General features: G+C 33.3%; 1 protein-coding gene across 1 annotated transcript in view; it reads left to right on the top strand.

Annotated features, from left to right (window-relative positions):
* The window catches only part of SDK1 (sidekick cell adhesion molecule 1), a 1,179,904-nt gene that overhangs the window by 446,209 nt on the left and 713,262 nt on the right, over positions 1 to 20,433 (top strand). Inside the window, 2 exon segments of the mRNA XM_044659951.1 lie at positions 4,791 to 4,897; positions 9,778 to 9,925. Coding sequence (XP_044515886.1) covers positions 4,791 to 4,897; positions 9,778 to 9,925 — 255 coding nt within the window.

Below are 20,433 nucleotides of genomic sequence, written 5' to 3'. Positions count from 1 at the left end.
ATACTCAGGCCACCCTCTATGGCATGAGTCCTGGGATTCCTTCTCCCCATCAACACTGATTTTTCTTGGTATTTTATTTTCCCCTGTTACACAGAAAACAATTTTTAACATTAAAAAATGACTCAAATTCTGTCTCTTCTTCCTTTTCTCTCTCCTCCCACTGAGACGGCAATCAACTTGATATAGATTTTTACATGTACAATAATGTAAAACATTTTTCCTTATTAATCCTTTTGTGGAAAGAAGAGCAAAAAATTTAAGAAAGAAAACAAAAAAAATTGCTTTGGTCTAGATTCTGATTCCATCAGTATTTTCTTTGGAAGCAGATGACATTTTTTATTATGAGTCCTTTGGGAATTGTTTTAGATTATTATATTGCTTAGAATAGCTAAATCATTCATAGTTGTTCATCATACAGTATTGATGTTACTGTGTTCAGTTCTCCTGGTTCTGCTTACTTCATTCTGCATCAGCCCATGTTGTCTTTCCAGGTATTTCTGAGCTCCTTCTGCTTGTCATTTCTTATAGCCAATACTATTCTATTATAATCTTATAACTTACTCAGGCATTCACCAATTTATGGATATTCCTTCATTTTCTGATTTTTTGCCTTCATAAAAATAACTTTAAACACTTTTGTACATATAGGTCCTAGCTCTTTGTTTCTTTGTTTGTTTGTTTGTTTCTTTCTTTCTTTCATCATTTTGGAATACAAATCTAGTAATGGGAATACTATTTTATAACTCTTTGGGCCTAGGTCCAAATTGCTCTTCAGAATGATTTCATCAGTTCACAGCTCCCCCAACACTGCATTTGTGTCTCAGTTTTCCTATATCTTCTCAAAATTTTGTCGTTTTCTTTTTCCATTTTAATAGCCAATCTGATATGTATGGGGTGGTACCTCAGATTTGATTTAATTTGCATTTCTTTAATTAATAGTGATTTAGAGAATTTTGTTTAACTTGGATATAGATGACTTTAATTTCTTTTAAGACTGCCTGTTCACATCCTTTGACCATTTATCAATTGGGTAATGGCTTTATTCTCATACATTTGACTCATGTCGCTATATATCTGAGAAATCTTTATTAGAGAGACTTGTAAAATTTTTTTCACCCTCATGATCATTGTGAATTATTCTCTATTCTATTTCATCTCTGTTTATCCTTTTTTTCCTCTACTTCCAATCTATCCATCCCCAACAATCTTTAGCTTCTGTCCCCTAATTTTCCCTTTTTTCTATCCCTCCCTTATCTTATCCCCTTCCCCTACTTTCTTGTAGGATAAGATAGATTTATATACCCAACTGAGTGGGGATGTTCTTCCCTCTTTGAGTCAGTTACAAAGAGAGTAAGGTTCAAGTGCTCCCCTCCCCACCTCCTCATCTTCCACTCCACAAAGCCCATTTCGTGCTTCTTTTATGTGAGATAATTTACCCCATTCTATTTCTCCCTTTCCCCTTCTCTCAAATAATTCCTCTTTCTCACCCATTAATTTTACTATTTTTGGATATCATTCCATCATATTCAAATTCCAAATTTGCCCTGTGCCTTCTTCTTAACTGACCTACTAATGATTAAGTTCTTAGAATCATCTTCCCATGTAAGGATGTAAAATGTTTAACCTTACTGAATGTCTTTTGTTTTATTTTTCCTATTTACCTTTTTATGTTTCTCTTGAGCCTTGTATTTGAGACTCAAAATTTCTATTCAATTCTGGTCTTTTCAATAAGAATGTTTGAAAGTCCTCAATTTCATTGAATGTCCATTTTTTTCCCCTTGAAGATTATGTTCAGTTTTGCTGGATAAATGATACTTGGTTGAAGTCCTAGCTCCTTGGCCCCCAAGAATATCATATTCCAAACCCTCCAGTCCTTTAATGTAGAGGCTGCTAAACCATCTGTGGCTCCATGATATTTGAATTATTTCTTTTTGGCTACTTGCAATATTATCTCCTTGACCTGGAAGTTCTGGAATTTCATTATAATATTCCTGGGATTTTCCTTGGGATCTTTTGGGAATCTCATTTAGGAACTGATTGGTAGATTCTTACAATTTCTATTTTGACCTCTGGTTCTAGAATATATGGGCAGTTTTCCTTGATAATTTCTTGAAAGATGGTGTCTAAGCTCTTTTTTTGGTCATGACTTTAAGGTAATCCAATAATTCTTAAATTTTCTCTTCTGGCTCTATTTTCCAAGACATTTGTTTGTCCCATGAGATATTTAATATTTTCTTTTATTTTTTCATTCTTTTGATTTTGATTGTTTCATCATGTCTCAAGAGTCAGCTTCTACTTGCCCAATTCTGATTTTGAAGAAATTATTTTCTTCAATGAACTTTTGTTCCTCCTTTTCCATCTGGCAAATACTTTTTGTAAAGAATTATTTTCCTCACTAGATTTTTGTACCTCTTTTTCTGTATGGCCAGTTTTACATTTTAAGAAGTTCTTTTCTTCAGTGAATTTTTGTATATATTTTTCCAGTTGACAAAGTCTGCTTTAAAAGAGTTCTTCAATGGATTCTGTGCCTCTTTTTTTCACTTGACTTATTCTGTTTTTATTAAGTTATTATTTTCATCAATATTTCTTTGTGCCTCCTTTACTAAACTGTCAAGTTTGTTCATGATTTTTCTCATGACTCTCATTTCTTTTCTCAATTTTTATTTTAATTCTTATTTAAATTTTGAAATAATTTTTGAGCTCCTCTATTAATTCTTTTTGGCCTTGAAAGCAATTTCTGTTTTTCTTAGAGGCTTTGGATGCAGGAATATTGACTTTGTTGTCTTCTTCCGAGTTTGTGTTGTGATCATACCTGTCACCAAGATAACTTTCTATGTTTAGTTTCTTTTTTTTATTGTTTGCTCATCTTCCAACCTTTTTCTTGTCTTTTAACTTAAAAAACTGCTACAAGAAAACTTCATTCCTGTGATAAATGGAGCATTATTCCAAGCTTTAAGTTCTTTGTGCAGCTGCCTTCTCAGCTTTCTCAGGGGATGTGTAAGTTTTCAGTTCTTCCATGTTGTTATGGGTTAAGAAGAGGTATGTTTAATACACTCCTGACTCATGTTCTGGTCTGTGAGCAACCACAAACACTCTTTTCTGCCTTGTAATCAGTCTCCTGAACCCCTGTGGCTGCAAGCACTGGTGTATGCTAGTGTTTCTCCTTCCCCTGAGACTGGGACCCAGGACTGCCACCTGTGTCTATCTGTGTGCAATACAAGAGGGACTTGAATATAGAACTACCAAAGAGACCTCTGTAATTTCCTTTTGAGCAACTGTATAACCCTCTCCCCCTTACAATCTGTGGCTGAGAGCTCAGGAAGTCTTTGCTGCTGATTGAGCCTCCCCCAAGGCTTATCTGGCTTGCCAATGTGGGGCCTGCCTTGGTGCAGCTGGGTTGGTATTTCACTTCCATCCAGGCACAGTAAATCTTTTGTACCAGCCTTCTGTGTTGTTTGGGGCTGAAAAATTGCCTCACTCCATCCTTTTGTGGGTTCTGTTCTTCTAGAATTCATTTTGAGGTGTTATATCAAAATTATTTAGAAGGTAATTTGGTAGAGATCAGGCAGGTGTCTGTGTATCTTCTCCACTGTCTTGACTGCCCAACTCCCAACCCCATCATCATTTTGATAATGAGATTCCTGCTTTTTGCCCTAGGCACCTAGGCAACAATTTGTGTTACTTATCCTGTACATTGAAAGTGCTGTTTATTGCTTTGGTTGTATCTCACCTGAGAGGGAACCATCTTGTGAGGATGATTAGGCAAATATAGGCAGGGGAATCACAATTTCCTTGGGATTAAAGAGGCTGGCCAGACTGTAAAATTAGTTCTTGGAATAGAGATTTACACCTGGAGGTCAGTATTGTATCAGGAGGAATGCTATTCGAGTGTCCAAAAGCTAAACATTTGCCAGACTCAATCACTCTTATCAGAGTTTCAGCCCTTTAATTTGGATTAATGTCACTTCTTGTGACTTTCCCTACCCAAACCCTCCAATTATCAGTATGGTAAGGGGAGGAATCTGCTATGCTGCTTTCTGATTCTACCTGAGCCTTCTCTGACTGTGATCTCTTCCAAAACCTCAGACTACATACTTTATAATCTTCTTGTTTATTTATGGCAAAGTTTGAACTGAGGAAACATACTACCAGAGACAGTCGGGAGTGAATTTAAAACTCCATTTTAAAGCCAGCAAATGAACTAAATCTAGGCTTTAAGGGAAAATGTATACGTTTATATAATATTATAATCTTAGAATAAAAAAAGAGACTTTGCATTAAAATACTTCCTATTTATAAGATTTAACTGAGGAAATATGGAAACAGAAATATATTTCTAAACATTTAAAAATTTCCTTTTATTGGAAAAAAAATAGAAAAGTGTATTAGAGAAACAGAAAGGAGATTTTGTACTTTAGGTGTAAAAATTTTCACTATAGACAAACCGTAATTGTGCCATACAGGAATGTTGTGATATAAAACTTATTTAACTTTACAATATCTCTTAGAATATGTTTTGTGAATTTTTTAAACTTGCTTATAAATTTTTAACTGTTTTGATAATTTTTTTCATAAATGTGCAGGTGCCCAGGGAAATAAACATGTCCTGGGTTGCCACAAACTCATGGTTGAGAATTCTTGTCAGACTCTTAGACTTCATTTACTACCAATTTTAATTGCAGATATCAATCAGTAAGTCTACAAGAACTTATTGAATGCTTTTTGTGTGTCCTCATTTTATTAGACATTAACTCTTTTTTTGTATGTGTGTGTGTGTGTGTATTCCATAGGTACATTATTCCATCTTTAGAGAGGACTGATGCTGGGTTTTACCGATGTGTGGTACGCAACAGGATGGGAGCACTCTTGCAAAGAAAATCAGAAGTTCAAGTTGCATGTATGTGTACATCTGAAAGGTCTACAAACATTAACTGACATAAGTAAATGGAGTACTGAAAACAAATTGAAGTCAATTTTTACTGATTTCATATACTAAGTTTTATCATTGATTCATCCGTAAATGCAATGACTCTTTGATGGCAATGAAAATTTTCCACTTCAGAATACTTAAGTAGAAGTGCTTTAGATTGTTTTACCCAGTGATCAATTTAGTTGGTTAGTGTGGTATCAGTAAAATGCATTAATTCTCATACTACTAGTTCATATTTCTTTGAAGAAAAAATATTTTAAAATAATTAAAATATATTTTGACAAAATAATTTGTAATTATACTAGATTGTATCATTAGTTAATAGATCTTAGACTGTCTAAAAAGATCTCAGGTCTGAACAGCACAGGGTTATCTTATCTTCATATGTGATTTGGACAAGTTTCTTCCCTTCTTTGTGTCTCAAGTTTACTTCTTTGTTCAATTAATGTTTGGGAATAGATGATTCCTAAGTAATATTTGGAGCCTTGTCTATAAGTTTATAAGCCTTGTTGCACAGTGAGAAAGTAATGATTCTGGAGTTAAAGGATGTGGCTTCAAATTCCATCTCTCCTACCTTACTACCTGTGTGACCCTGGGTAAATTATTCAATATTTGGGCCTCATTTTCTTCCTCTCCACAACAAGGAATTTGCGATGTCCCTTCCAGTTCTAAATTTATGGCCTATAAAACCATGGGTCATATATAAATATTATTAATGTGGCAGAAACTTAACTAATTCATTATTAGGTAAATCTATTTGAAAGAAAATTAATTTCCCAAGGAACTGCTATATTAGGAATCAAGATGCTTTATTATGAATGTATTTGGGATAGGATAAAGAACATTGTACTTTGCAAAAGTTTAAAACACTTTCTCTAATGAGAATGTTTGTAGAAATTATTTAAAATGAGCTAATTTCTCTCATTTGTTCTATTAATTTATTTATAACCTCTGTTTGTTTCAGTTTCTTCATCTGTATAGTGGGGACAATAATAGCACCTACCTTGTAGCATTGCTGTAAGGATCAAATGGGATAAAATATGTAAAGCACTTAGCACAGTCTCCAGAACATAATAAGGACAATATAAATATTTGCTATTATTATTACAGAAATTTATCATTGAAATGCAAGAAAAGAAAAATCGCCATGAAACTTTGCTGAATTATAAAGGACCAGATCAAATAGACTCATGGTCTCATCAGTGATATTATTTTATTCCTAGCCAGATATTTAGTCTCCATATCTGGAGTTTGATTTCCATTGTTACTATGTAAAATGAATCCTATTCTTTCCCACTTCCTCATCCTTGTCCTCCCCCATCCAAAAAAAAATTCTTTTTGGAAAAGGAAAAAAACCTAACAACTTACCATGATTACAAAGCACTCAATCAGGTGTTAATTCAAAAATGTTGTCTAATTTTATAATCAGAAAGAAAGAAAGAAAGGCTTAAAATTTTCTTAATTATGAAGGTTATTTGAGTCAATCAATAGTTGTTAATGAGCAGTTTTATAAAACTTATTTTCAATTAAGTAACTGAAAAATGTAATTATGGACAAAAAGGCAATTAAGTATCCCTATACACATTTGAAGAAGTTAGCTGGCTAAAAAGTTCATTAGTATGTATGAAATCCCATTTTATAAAATTATGCTTTGGTCTTTCTCTTGCTTAATTATTTATATCACTTTTTTACTCTTTGATCTCTAGCCGTTATATTTTCATTTAGTTTTTTTAACTACTAGTCTATGCCTTTGCTTCCAGATTTCATTGTAGTTTCAGAAAAAGCACTTGAGCCTCAGACCCTTCCCAGCTGTGTGACCCTGGACAAGTCATTTGACCCCCATTGCCTACCCTTACCACTCTTCTGCCTTGGAGCCAATACACAGTATTGACTCCAAGATGGAAGGTAAGGGTTTAAAAAAAAAAAGAAAAAAAAAGAAAAAGCACTTGAAAGGGTGTTTTTCTCAATTCATTTCAACTCAACAAGTATTAATTACCTACTATATACAAAATATTGTGATAGGTGTTATATAGAAATGAATGACTTAAAAATATTTATTATTTTGTTTTCCTCAAAAGCTTCTTGTCATAAGGACATTTTTTTCTGATCAAAAAACATTTAGGGGCAGCTGGGTAGCTCAGTGGAGTGAGAGTCAGGCCTAGAGACAGGAGGTCCTAAGTTCAAACCTGGCCTCAGCCACTTCCCAGCTGTGTGACCCTGGGCAAGTCACTTGACCCCCATTGCCCACCCTTACCAATCTTCCACCTATGAGACAATACACTGAAGTACAAGGGTTAAAAAAAAAACAAAAAACTTTTAATAATTACAATCTGTTGCTTAAATATTAAATGTATATGTTATATGTATATTTATTCCTAGACATCATAGAACATAAATAAACTTTAAATTATGGAAATAAAAAAGCAAGAGCTTTTCCTTAGAATATCATAAATAGATGGAAAAATAGATGCATTACATTTTTTTCAGTTCTGGCTCTTTCTCCTATAATCCTCGCTACTTAAATTTTTCTTTTCTGACAAAGTAGTAGATCAGAATAGTATATAACTATTGCTAATGATGTTTACAATAGTTAGGTGAGTTTGAAGAGAAAAAGAGAAATATGCTAAACATTAATGTTTAAGAAAGTTAAAAAAGTGAGTGGGGAGGAGATTATGCAGAGAATCTTAAAGTAAGGAGACACCTCTGAGAATAGCTCATTCCATTGATATTGGAATATTCTCTACAAGATGCCCAACAAAGTCACCAGAAGCCTTTAATCGAGACTTCTAATTGAGGGGAAGCCACTTCTTTCAAAGAAGCCCATTCCATTTTTGGATTTATTTATTAATATTATTGTTATTTTGCATCCAGTGGAAATCAGCTCCTTTGAAGTTTTGCTCACTGCTTCTAGTTCCATTCTTTTAGTATAATCAAAAGAAGTCAGTTTCAATGCTCTCCTAAGTCTTTTCATTAAGCTAAATACCTCCTATCCCTAACAACCTACTTCAAGAAACAGGTAGATAATCATATGTTTTGGATTTAAAATGGTAGCCTATGCCTATTTGGTCAATAAGCATTTAAGTACCTGTTATGTTCCAGGCACTATGCTAAGCACTGGGGATACAAGAAGCACAGGACAGTCCTTGCCCTTTCTTGGAGCCTAAGGGATAAAGACAACACACCAACAAATACACACAAACAAATTCCACATATCACAAATAGGAAATAATTAATTGAGAGAGTGCACTAGAATTAAAAGGGATTTGGAAAGACTTCTTGTAGAATGTGGAATTTTTATTAGGTCTTAAATGAAGCCTGGGAAAGCAGGAGGTAAAGATGAGGAAAGGCATTCAAGTCATGGGGGACAGCCCAAGATCATGGCTGAAGCCTAGTTTAATAGAACAAAAGCCCCTTGATGGCAGATATTTTTTGTATGTTTGTTTTTGTCCTTGTGTCCCCACTCCTCAGCACAATACTTTGTTTCTCTTGTATCTAGTAGCCATTTAATAACTGTTTTTTGGATTGAACTGAATATGCTGTGGTTTCATATTCTGTTACTCTTCTGGTTGCTTTCCTCAGAATGTTCTCCAGTTTGTTTTTCTAAAATGTGGGCCCCAAACTCAAATAGTACTTCATGTGTGGTCTGACCAAAGCAGTATACATTGGAACTCTAAGTGGAAGCAACATGCCTGTCTAACTTTTTTTTTTAGCTTTCTACTAATAATTTTACTTTCTACTAATAACTTTCTGAAATTAGAAAGATTTCTTCTTAAGTAAGATCTACTTATCCAAATAGTAATGATACTAATAATAAAAGCTGTCAGAAAGTATTAATTTAAGGTTTGTAAAGCACTGTATATATATATATATATACATATATATATACATACATACATATAACATTTATGCATTATATATTATTTACATTTTATATAAATTACATACTTGTAGGTACATATATACATACATACATACATACAATTTTTTATCATAAACACATCTTTGTGAGATAGGTGCTAATGTCCTTATTTTTCAGATGATGAAACTAAAGTTCATAAACGTTGAATGGATTGCCTAAGATAATTCAGCTAGAAAGCAGGTTGAGGCAGGATTTGAATGTAATTCTTCCTGATTTTATAAGTCTAGCATTCCATCCTCCACATCAAAAAGGATAAGGAAAAAATACAATGGAATGGACAAGAGTAAAAGAGAAAATTACTGTAAATATTTGGGTGCTAGGAACTCATCTAAATAAAAAAATAAAAGAGGTAAATATATATTTTTAGTTTTAAGTTTATTTTTTTTAAACTTTAAACCATTACCATTTGCCTTAGAATCACTGTTGTGTATTTGTTCCAAGGCCCAGGAGCAGTATGGGTTAGGGAATGAGGGTTAAATGACTTGCCCATGGTCACACATCTAGAAAGTCATGAGATCAGATTTGAACCCAGGACTTCCTATCTCTAAGCTTGGCTCTCAATCCACTGAGCCATCTAGCTGGCCCCTAATTTTAACTTTAAATGTATCTCTGGTATCTTTGACTTGATAGGACAATATTTCTCAGATTCATTTGAATCATCAACGTTATGTTTATAGCTTCAAAATATTTTATTTTATTGTTCTAGTAAGACAAAGAACATACTGTTTTGCTGATTAACATTCCTAGAGTGCATTGGAGGTATTTGGCTTTGCCTCATGTTTCTCTTCACAACTAAAGTCTACATTAATTATCAATACTGGGCAGTCTTATTGCAAAATTGCCAATGATTTTGTCATAAAATACAATTATTTTCTTCCCTGACCACTTAAAACATTTTAAATTCTAAAGGTGTAAATTTTTCCTGCAGATATGGGAAATTTCATGGATACAGATCAGAGAAAAACTGTATTTCAAGGACGTGCTGCAGTTCTAAACTTGCCTCACATCATCAGCTATCCCAGACCACAAGTTACTTGGTTTAGAGATGGACATAAGATTATTCCAAGCAGCAGAATGTAAGTGGATTTAATGTTTAAACTAAATTAAAGATCTGAAATATGGCTAATTATATCTGGGATCATGGCTTATCTATTAAGTGTACTAATTAAGCTTTGATGAGAATAATGTAGTCTAATTCAATTTTAGGTAAATAGCTACTTTTGCCTGACTATGAAATTCAAGAATTTAACACAAAAATTTCCTGTAGCTCTAATACCCACTCTCCAGTAGAACCCACTTGTTCCTTCTCTTGTTCTTTATGATACACTCTTGAAAAGTATATCTTCACCCCTGAGTTGTCTTTAGCTCTAGCTACTAACTGAATGAGTTCCTGTATTTACTTAAAAGTGATGTTAAAAAACATTGAGCTATGGTTTATACACACCTTTGTCTAACAGTAAGAGAGTAATTACTGCTTATTTCTCTTTATCCTTTTATCATCCTACCCTGACAGCTTTATTTCCTTTGGTCTAATTAGTAGTTGTTACTATTTATTGTGATATACTTGCTTTGTGATTAGTTAAGTATTATTTCAAGGTGTTCTTGCTTACTCTTTTCTCTACACATCTCTCTGTCCCCATCCAGGATATTTGACTAATGCAAAGTAGGGTTGCTTCATGTAGAAATAAAAAGAAGGGTGAGAATGTACTTCATATAGATATTTTGTATTCTTTCTTAAAGATAATTCTCAGAGGATAAACATTTCTGAAAGAACCACAAAATGATATGAGTTTAGGCTAAAGATGAAATATCTGTGTCATTGGGAGGCTCCACTCAGATAAAATTCATAATAAGAAAAAGCTCTTTTTTCCCCCTTTTCATTCCACATGTAGAACATTCTGTTGAACAGGCTTCAAATGTATTTTTCAAAGCCAGTGTAGAGATTATATGCCCCTATCTTTCTACCTCTCCGCTTATATACTATACTCGTTTCACTCTACATTCCTCATCCCAATACAGTTGTATGCCAAATTATAAATATCCCCCTTCTTAGACTGGTTGCTTCTGATAACTAACACATTTTTGAACTTGTTAAGAAGAATGTTTTTAGTTTTAGCTTTTTAAAAAAAAGAAAATAATAGCCTGTGAGTAATGGTCCTGTTTGAAAATACTACTGATAATAATTATTTTAGGAGATACGGGTGGCCTTTTTTCCTTTATTACATTTAAAGTTGCTTAGTTACATACTTTTATGTGATCTCTTATTATAATAGATGTTTCCAAAACTTGTGAGAAAATAGAAATAAAAAATAATTTATTGTCTTAGTGGATTGTTAGGTTAAGTATTGGCAATTGTTCAGCCTGGGAGAAATTATGATTCATTGTAAGGTTTGAGACTTCTTTTTATTCACAAGTGTACTGGAAAGTTATAATGTTAAACTAGGGGTATGTACACAGAGATTCGAAATTTAGTGAGAGAAGAATTCTTTTTTCCTGTTAAAAAATACACTTAAAGAGAAGATTTTAACTGGAGTTTTCAACTTGGTAGCAAATGACTGCATTAATTGGTTAACCTGTAGGCCTGTTACATTGATGAAATAAAATTTGGCCAAATAATATGAAAGTCATAGGATAAAGATTAAACTAATGACTTCATTTTATAAGCCTTTTAGTTACAAGTCCATTGTAAAAAATAATTCATTTCCATATCACAGAATTATAGGTGAACTAATAATGTAAAGATGTCAATAAAAGCCTCTCTTGGTGTCACATCAAACTAATGGCCCACTTACAACTATGGAGCTATTGATAAATTTCCAGTCGAAATAAAACCATGTGCCCCAATACCTTTGTTTAAAATGAGATAGGACTGATCATGCACATATATTTCTAAAATCATATTTTGAACCTCTCATCAACTAACATTTATGAGGTGCCTGCTGATCATGGTAGCATGTAATAAATTAATACATAGTTTGTGTCTTTTATCTTCTTTACCTATTTTTGTATTGGTCTAAAGCTGTATTACTTTCTACCTCTAAAAGTAAGAAGCTCTTTATTTAGGGTATATTTGTATTGTACCACTCAGTTGGTTGGCTGAGCTATTCTTTTAGATGAGGCCAAGAGTATATGACTACATCTTTTTGAAAATTTTTATTTATTTTTAAAAAATCCTTACCTTCTGCCTTGGAATCAGTTCTGGGTATTGGTTCTGAGGTAGAAGAGTGGTAAGGGCTAGGTAATGGGAGTCAAATGACTTGTCCACGGTCACACAGCTAGGAAGTGTCTGAAGCCAGATTTGGATCCAGACCTTCCATCTCTGGGCCTGACTCTCAATACACTGAGCCATCCAGATGCCCCCTACACATTTCTTAATAGGAGGTTAACATCTTCATTTCTAATTTTTGGCTATCATTAAAGGAACTGCTATACTTATTTTAATACATGTAGATCTTTTTCTCTTTTCTTTGAAATTTTTAGAGAATATATAGCCCTGGTAATGGTATAGCTGGGTCAAAGGATATATACATTGATAATTTTCTATACATAATTCTTTTATTTTTTTTAAACTTTTACTTTCTGTCTTAGAATCAGTCCTGTGTATTGGTTCTAAGGCAGAAGAGTGATGAGGACTAGGCAATGGGGGTTAAATGACTTGCCCAAGAGCACACAGCTAGAGAGTGTTTGAGGGAAGATTTGAACCCAGGACTTTCTATCTCTGGGCCTGGCTCCTAATCTACTGAGCCACCTAGCTACCTTCTTTGTGCATAATTCTGAATTGCTTTGCAAAATACCTGAACTAGTCCACCACTCCACCAGTAATACAGTATTTTTACCTTTGCCCTTTCAACAATTGGCTTTTTCTCCTTTATCATCTTTGTGAGACTGAAAGGTGTCAGACAGAAACTTTTGCTTTTAAAAAGTTGCTTTATTTCACATTTCTCTAATTATTAGTGACAATTCATTGTTTTTTCTTTTTTTTTTTTTTAAACCCTTAACTTCTATGTATTGTCTTATAGATGGAAGATTGGTAAGGGTGGGCAATGGGGGTCAAGTGACTTGCCCTGGGTCACACAGCTGGGAAGTGGCTGAGGCTGGGTTTGAACCTAGGACCTCCTGTCTCTAGGCCTGACTCTCACTCCACTGAGCTACCCAGCTGCCCCCTGACAATTCATTTTTAATAATTATTGATAGCTTCATTTGAAAACTATTTGTTCTTATCTTTTGGCCATTTATCTATTGGAGAGTGGCTTGAGCCAGAGATTCAATGAAGAAATTGGTAAGATCTTTTCCTGGCAAGTTATCACATACCTGTATACACAGAGATATTCTATTTTGTGATTTAATTTCAAATAAAAATTAGCATTAAAGATGAGAAGATATTATATGCAATTATACTAGTTTAAACTTACCCACTTGATCTATTAGTACTATAAAATGGGAAATCAATTATGGAAAAATTATTGACACAAACTATCATCATTTCCTTTAGAGATTTAACTGATGATAACTCTTCCACAGAGGCCAAAAAGCACTGAAAACCGTGTCAGCCAGCAAATAGTTGCTCTCTTGGCCATGTGGGTAGATATAGCGGTTAAGTGTAACACTAGCTTATGACATAAGCATATTTGTCAAATATTTTGGGGGAGGATATTGGAATGGAACAATATCCACTATGAGGCAATATTTGCTTTGCTTTCACAAAGCCTAGGAATGTTAGAGATAACTTAACATTGATGTATGACCAAATACTTAGCCCAAATTTTATAAGTAGGTATTGTAAATATTTCATAAAAGAAAAAGGAAAAAGCAGACTACTATGTTGGTATAAAGGAAGAGCCAAAAATTTTTATACAGATTTTCCAGATTGTGGGGGTGTTATACTCCTTAACCCCAGCAATATGAAAGAGATACTTGAATTGCTTTTTTATTGTTGCAGTGTAGAACTCTAGTAAGGAAAGAGGAACACAAAATGAGTGATTCTGTGTAGCTTTTGGTATGATATAATGGAAAGATTCTTTCATTTAGAATTAGAATTTGAATCATGTCTCGGCTCTTTGAAAGTTTGAGGACTTTGTCCTTAATTTCTCTGAACCTTAGTTTCTTAATATGTAAAATGAGGGGATTGGAGTAGACGATGTCCAAGGATCCTTATAATCTTCAATTCTGTGATACCATAATAGTATGACTGAGAGCTGAGGAGGCTTAGAAGGAAGAAACTTTCTGTATGTAAAAACATTGATTGCCTTCAATAATATATTTGGATAGAACAGGTAGAAGATGATGGCTTACCACACTGAGTCCTACCATGGTAAGAATGATTAGGACCCAAACAAGCATAGTAAAACAGTATAAATTCATTACTATTATGAGGGTATTATAAAACAAATATAAACTCAAATTACTTGCTGGGTCAGTAGCTTCATCTTTCTATTTGAACGTCTTCAGAGTGCTTTCCTAACTTTTAGTGTTCTAAATGTCTAGTTTCATTACACCCCCAGTGTACAGCCACTGGCCTTTGAAAGACCTGTTCTTTATAAAAAAAAAATGAAATAATTAATGGTAGGCCTAACTAAGTATGTAACCCCTAAATAAGCTCATTAGTTTTAAGTCTGTAAAAATATTTGAAAAATCCATAATACATCAGTTCAATGTAATTGTTGAGTAATGAAAAACAGCAGCAGCAGAGACTAACTGTGTGCTTCAATCTAAGAAAGGATTTCACATAGTTAGCAAACGTGTTCTGTTGTTTAGGAGGTGAAGTATATATATCACCTTTAGTCATATGATAAGCCATCTTTGTACTGTAAAGACCATTATTATCTATTTAGGGCGTTAGCTTTCATTACTGTGTAGAACTCAATCTATAGCTTTATCCCTGAATCCTTTATTAAAATTCAGTGTTGCAATATCAGAAGTTCCTCTTCTGCATTTTACTTGGCTACACAACTTTTATCCTATACCCCAAATTCCAAAGACCAAATTCATAATCTCTTTCTCAAAAGTGGCATCCCCCTATCATAACATATATTTTACTTAACTACCATTCTCCCCAAATCCTACTTTGATATTTTGTGATCTGGTGATGGGCCCAGATACCTGAAGATTATACCAACAGAATGCAAGCACTTGCAGGTTCTTACATGCTATTAAGACTTCCAGTGTAGTTCCAACAGCAGACTTTTTTGAGGATTAAATTACCTAAGCAATGGAGAAACTCATTACCCATAGACATAGCTACTTAGAGATGAATTCTCTGGCCATGGCAACTGATAAAACAAAGAAAAGACACCATGGCATTCACTCTTGTATAGCCCCTTCCATTTCTACACAGTGACACTGGGAGAGTAGAAGGAAATGGGCAGGGTGTTAACATTAATAGCTGTTGGTAATCTCCTTCAGATTGTGATCTTTTGGGGAGCAAGCACTGTTTTATCTTTCTATTTGGATAGTTATTCTTGGCACAGTGCTTTGCACAAAATAAGGACTTAATAAATGTGTCATTTTTACAAAACAGCTTGGCTGAAAAATTATACACATCTCTTGTAAGAAACAGGAGAGGGCAAAACCAGTTTAAAGAAAGTTATATGAGAGACAACTAACTAAAGTTATACTAAGGACATTTTCAAACTATCTGTAGGAGGATAAAATGCTAAAGGCATAGAAAGAAGCTCTTATTAAAAAAAAGCCAAGACAAAATCAATAATTCCTAAGTCACAGGTCTGTTATCCCACATACCTTTACAAAATTTTCATGAGACTGATCTTACACATGTGTTAAGGACATCCATAACAAAGCCATTAGAAGGAAACAAGAAGGCCTTCTTAATTATTATTCTTCAACAGAACACATCTACAATAGGATACAATTGATTTAAAGATGTAGACAATAAAAGATCCTGGTATGCATATTTTTTATTACCTACAAGATCAGTGATTTGGTAGAGCAGAATACCTTATAGATTTTCTTTCAGGAAAGTATCTCCTTTGTACACATCGAATTTTTATACAATGTTTTTAAAGAAATAAAGAAATAACAACAGAGTTAAATAATTTGTTGATTTTCTAACTGTTAAATGTGAAGCAAAGTATACAATATGGTGATATATGCTCTTTGAACGTACTTAGCACTGTTACAGAAGAGATCCATTTTGGAAGCCAAATTAAAGAAGAATTTAAATAGATGAGTTCTTGTATGTACTTCTTCTTGTGGATGATATTGTATTGGTTGCATCATGCTCTTAGTATCACAGAGGCTCCTGGACATGATCAACTTTGCCTACCAAGTCATACAGAAAAAACAAGTTAATGGAGAATGTCTGCTGTTCAAGTTATAATATGCAATTGATCTATAGCTCTCATTAATCCATATATTTATCTTGGACAGATGTTGCAAATGGGAAATGAACTGGGCCTAGAACTGAACCCTAGGTTTCTTTCTGAAACAAAAGTCATTTTTGTAATACAAGCATTGTTCAAGGGTTTTATTTCTGAGTCATGGTACACTAAAGTTGTTCTGAATTGATATTGAAGATCACTCCAAAAACAAGGGACAGGTGTGTGGTACATATAAGCAGGCTGAAACACATTACCAAAAAAGGAATTACAAAGGACAAGTGATGAAAGGGAGATATCTAAAAATGAATGAGCAAAAATACGGACAGATTGATCACATGTCAAGAAGAAGAAACTATCAGTGCAAAGCCTGTGAGCTACATTTTTATTCCCATGATATTACAGGGAAATTAGGTGTTCAGCTTCTTGTTTGAACTCTGTAGGAAAATTATGTGATGAACTGGGCATGGGCATTGAAGGCATGAATGCAGTACAGTCTGAATTGTTTAAAAAAATGTCCACACTGATGAGATTACAGGAATATTTGAATATTATTTCCCAGACTTAGGATCATCTTTGACTTCTCTTCCATTTACAATGAACTGCCAAGTAATTGTGATTTTTCCTTTTTATTGACACCTCTGTAAGACTTCTCCCACAGTCCTTTTTAATTCCCATTGCCACCTTCTTTGTTTAGACCCTTTTCATTATGTGCCTTGAATAGTGTTACAGCTTTCTAAGTGATCTTTAATTTTTTTCAAATGATCAAATCCATTCTTTTTATTATTCTCAGACTTCTATTACTAAAATATTGCTTTCATCCTGCTGCTTCCTAGACTGAAAATTTTGAATCGTCTCCCATTACCTGTAAATAAAATTCATATTCTTGGCCTGGCATTCAAGTTACTTCAGAATCTGATCCCAAGCTCTCATTCAAATCTTATTCTATATTTCACCAGAATAAACTCTCAATGCCAAGGAAATTGACTTACTTACTATCAATCAAACATGCCCTGTATTTGTTTCAAACCCTTCCTTCCATGTGAAATGCTTTCCTTTCACCTCTACTTAACTAATATTACCCCATCTTCAAGGCTTAACCTTGAATACATGTATTTGACAAGTATATTATATTATTCTCCATTTTGTATTTTTCATTTTATTGCCTTATTTAAAATAAGCTGTTACATTTGTGCTTTGCCGCTCCAAACTAGGTTTTATACAATTTTAGGTCAGATATTGAAGATTTCTTTGCATACCTTAATGAATCAGCAGAACAACATAAGTGGTTAGATAGATTGATAGAGGCAAATTTGTTACTTGAAGAAAATTAGTAAATTCTTTTATCTGTTTATCTGTTGATATCTACTCTCTCTCGTCCTTCCTCACACATATATAGGTGTATGTGAATGTATGTGTATGAATATATGTGAGTGTTCACATATATTCATATATATCTGATAATATAATGCCTACAGATTCTTTCAGTGAAAAATAGTGGGGACTGAAAATAAGTAGCATTTTTCTGGAAGAAATGTGATCATCATCAAAACAAAATTTTGAAAGGGCAAATGGTTTCTTATGTAGTCAAGAATTAGTCAGATTGGCAATACTGAGTAAACAATTACAGACTTTATTAACTTTGTTCTTGTTGAGTCGTTTCTGTCATGTCTGACTCTTCATAACCTGATTTTGAGATTTTCCTGGCAAAGATATTGGAGTGATTTGCCACATACATCTAGAAAGTGTCTGAGGCACAATCTGAACTCAGATTTTTCCTGACTCCAAGACCAGCACTGGATTTACTGTGCCCCCTAGCTTCTGCATAATTATTTAATGTTGGAAGATGATAGATAAATTCACTTTAATTTTGGCATGGGAAAAGAAAACATTTAATAGTCTTTGCATATCAAAGTTAATAATATCCTTGTCCTATAAACATAGTATTCTCGTATGAAGAAAAAATGTTTCACGTTACCTTTGTTTAGATAGACTTTCCTTTGTTTTTCTTTTTCAAAATATAGAATGTGTAGATGATATTACTTTAAAAAATGTGGTTAATTTGTGTTTATCAGATAGGACACAGGAACAGATTCAGAAAATGCTTTTGTTTAATTATAGGTTCTTATTTTTAAATTGGAACATTTTAGCCAGTCTGAGGAGAATATTAATGGAAGTGTTCTTCTATATATTTTCCTAGAAGTGAGAAGTTAATAGATTAAACATTTCAAACCTCTAGTCAGTTTTAGAATACATTGTTTGTCTTTGTAGTGCTAAGAATTGTTGAGTGAAGGCAGTAAACAGCATCCCAGATGACTTAGAACGCAATGATTCATAATTGCCAATACTTAAATACTTGAATATCCATTAACTTATTGCCATTTCACTTCATTTACATGAAGAAAGATTTGTTTAAATTACCACTTGTTCTGGAAGACACAACTTAATGCTTGAATAAAATAGTATTAACTGTAATAATGTCTTTATAATTAGCTGGACTTTAAATTTGGGGAGTCAGCTGGCAGGAATCAGAAAACCTAACTTCCTTTACAAAGGGGACCATCTACTTTATGTAGCTGAATTCAGTCAAGTCACTTAAATTCTCTGACTGCTTTGTCCTCTTCAACATGGAATAAAGAATAACTACACATTTTATAGAGTTGTTTTGAGAGTCAAATGAAGTGCATAAAGCACTATAGAGATGGCAAAATTCTGTATGTGAGGTTTATGATGATGATGATGATTACAGAATAATGTGAAATTTTTGAATTATATTATAAATTTACTGATGTTTATTAAAGAAGTTATCAACAGTGTACCTTTTTTTTAATTTAAGAACTATTGGATAATGTGATGAGAAGTGCATTATCTTAGGTGTCAGGAGTCATGGGTTCTAGTTTTTGGTATGACTTAGGAAAGTTACTTAACTTCTCAAGTCCTCAGTTTTCTCATGAAATTAAAGGATTGGATTATATAATTTCTAAGTCACTTTTCTAGCCCTAAATTTTTAAAATTAAATTAATGTTTTCAGGCACAAGCCTACTGGAAATATTTATCGATGTTGATTGTTACAATCCGAACATTTCTGCTGAGAGGACCAAAAATTTATAGAGTCACCACAGGATTTCAAAATTCTCTCTCACAAATCATTTTAGAGTTACAGTTATAGCATTTCTGGAAAGAGACAAAATTCTACAATGAAATAAAACTGTTTTGTAACTCAATGTAAAGTTCAGTTAATGTTTTGCTTTATCAAACAGAACAATAGGTAGAATAGTTTTACTAAAATCATTCAATCTGATTTTGACTTTAAGGATTTCTCCTTCCCAGCTGATCTAGCTCTAGAGATATTTCCTTTAACTGAAGTTATTATCAAAGAGGCTACTTCTTTATGTTATTGTTATTGTTACTCAAATCTAATCAAGGTAAATCAAACTCCCTTTGCCTTTTTCTAGGCTATTACTTTGGAATTGACAGTTAAAGACTAATATGGTTTCTCTCTCAGATTAGATAAAAAGCTTCAGACTAGGAAAATTTTCAAATGATTTCTTAATATTTTTAAAAGGTGAGTTATAGGGGACAGGGCTATCTATATATCTTTCTATCTACCTATACAAGTGTGTTTGTGTATTTATATATGGGGGAGTGCTAATGGGTAGAATTTGAACTGGAAAGCTAGAGGTTATGCTTATGCCTAACTTGAAATTTCTTTTTTTTTTTAAGCCTTTCCTTCCATCTTAGAATTAATACTGCATATTGGTTCTAAGGTAGAAGAATGGTAAAAGGACAAGGTAAAGGCATAGACAATTGGGGTTAAGTGACTTGCCCAGTATCATACAGCTAGGAAGTGTCTGAGGTGAGATTGTAACCAAATACCTCCCATCTCTGGGCCTTGCTTTCAATTCACTGATCCCCACATAGCTGCCCCCAGTCTCTTGATTTTTTTATCCAATTCTGAATTGTTTTGATGACTATAGCTTCATGGAATAGTTTAAGATTTGGTACTACTAAGTCCCCTTACTTTAAATTTTTTCCCCATTAATTCCTTAAATATTCTTGAATTTTGTTCCACCTGGTGAATTTTGTTATTTTTCTCACTATAAACTAATTCATTAGTAGTTTTATTGGTATGACACTTAATAAGTAAATTAATTTAGATAATATTGTCAATTAGCTTCAACTTACCTCTGAATTTTTACTGCAGTACTTTAGAATGATCTGTAATTTTTATCATTGTGGCTACCTTCTTC

Source organism: Gracilinanus agilis, chromosome 1, assembly GCF_016433145.1.
Source record: "Gracilinanus agilis isolate LMUSP501 chromosome 1, AgileGrace, whole genome shotgun sequence".
In the NCBI taxonomy this organism is placed as follows: domain Eukaryota; kingdom Metazoa; phylum Chordata; class Mammalia; order Didelphimorphia; family Didelphidae; genus Gracilinanus; species Gracilinanus agilis.
The sequence above is the reverse complement of the archived record's forward strand: the minus strand, read 5'-3'. Positions and strand labels throughout refer to the sequence as shown.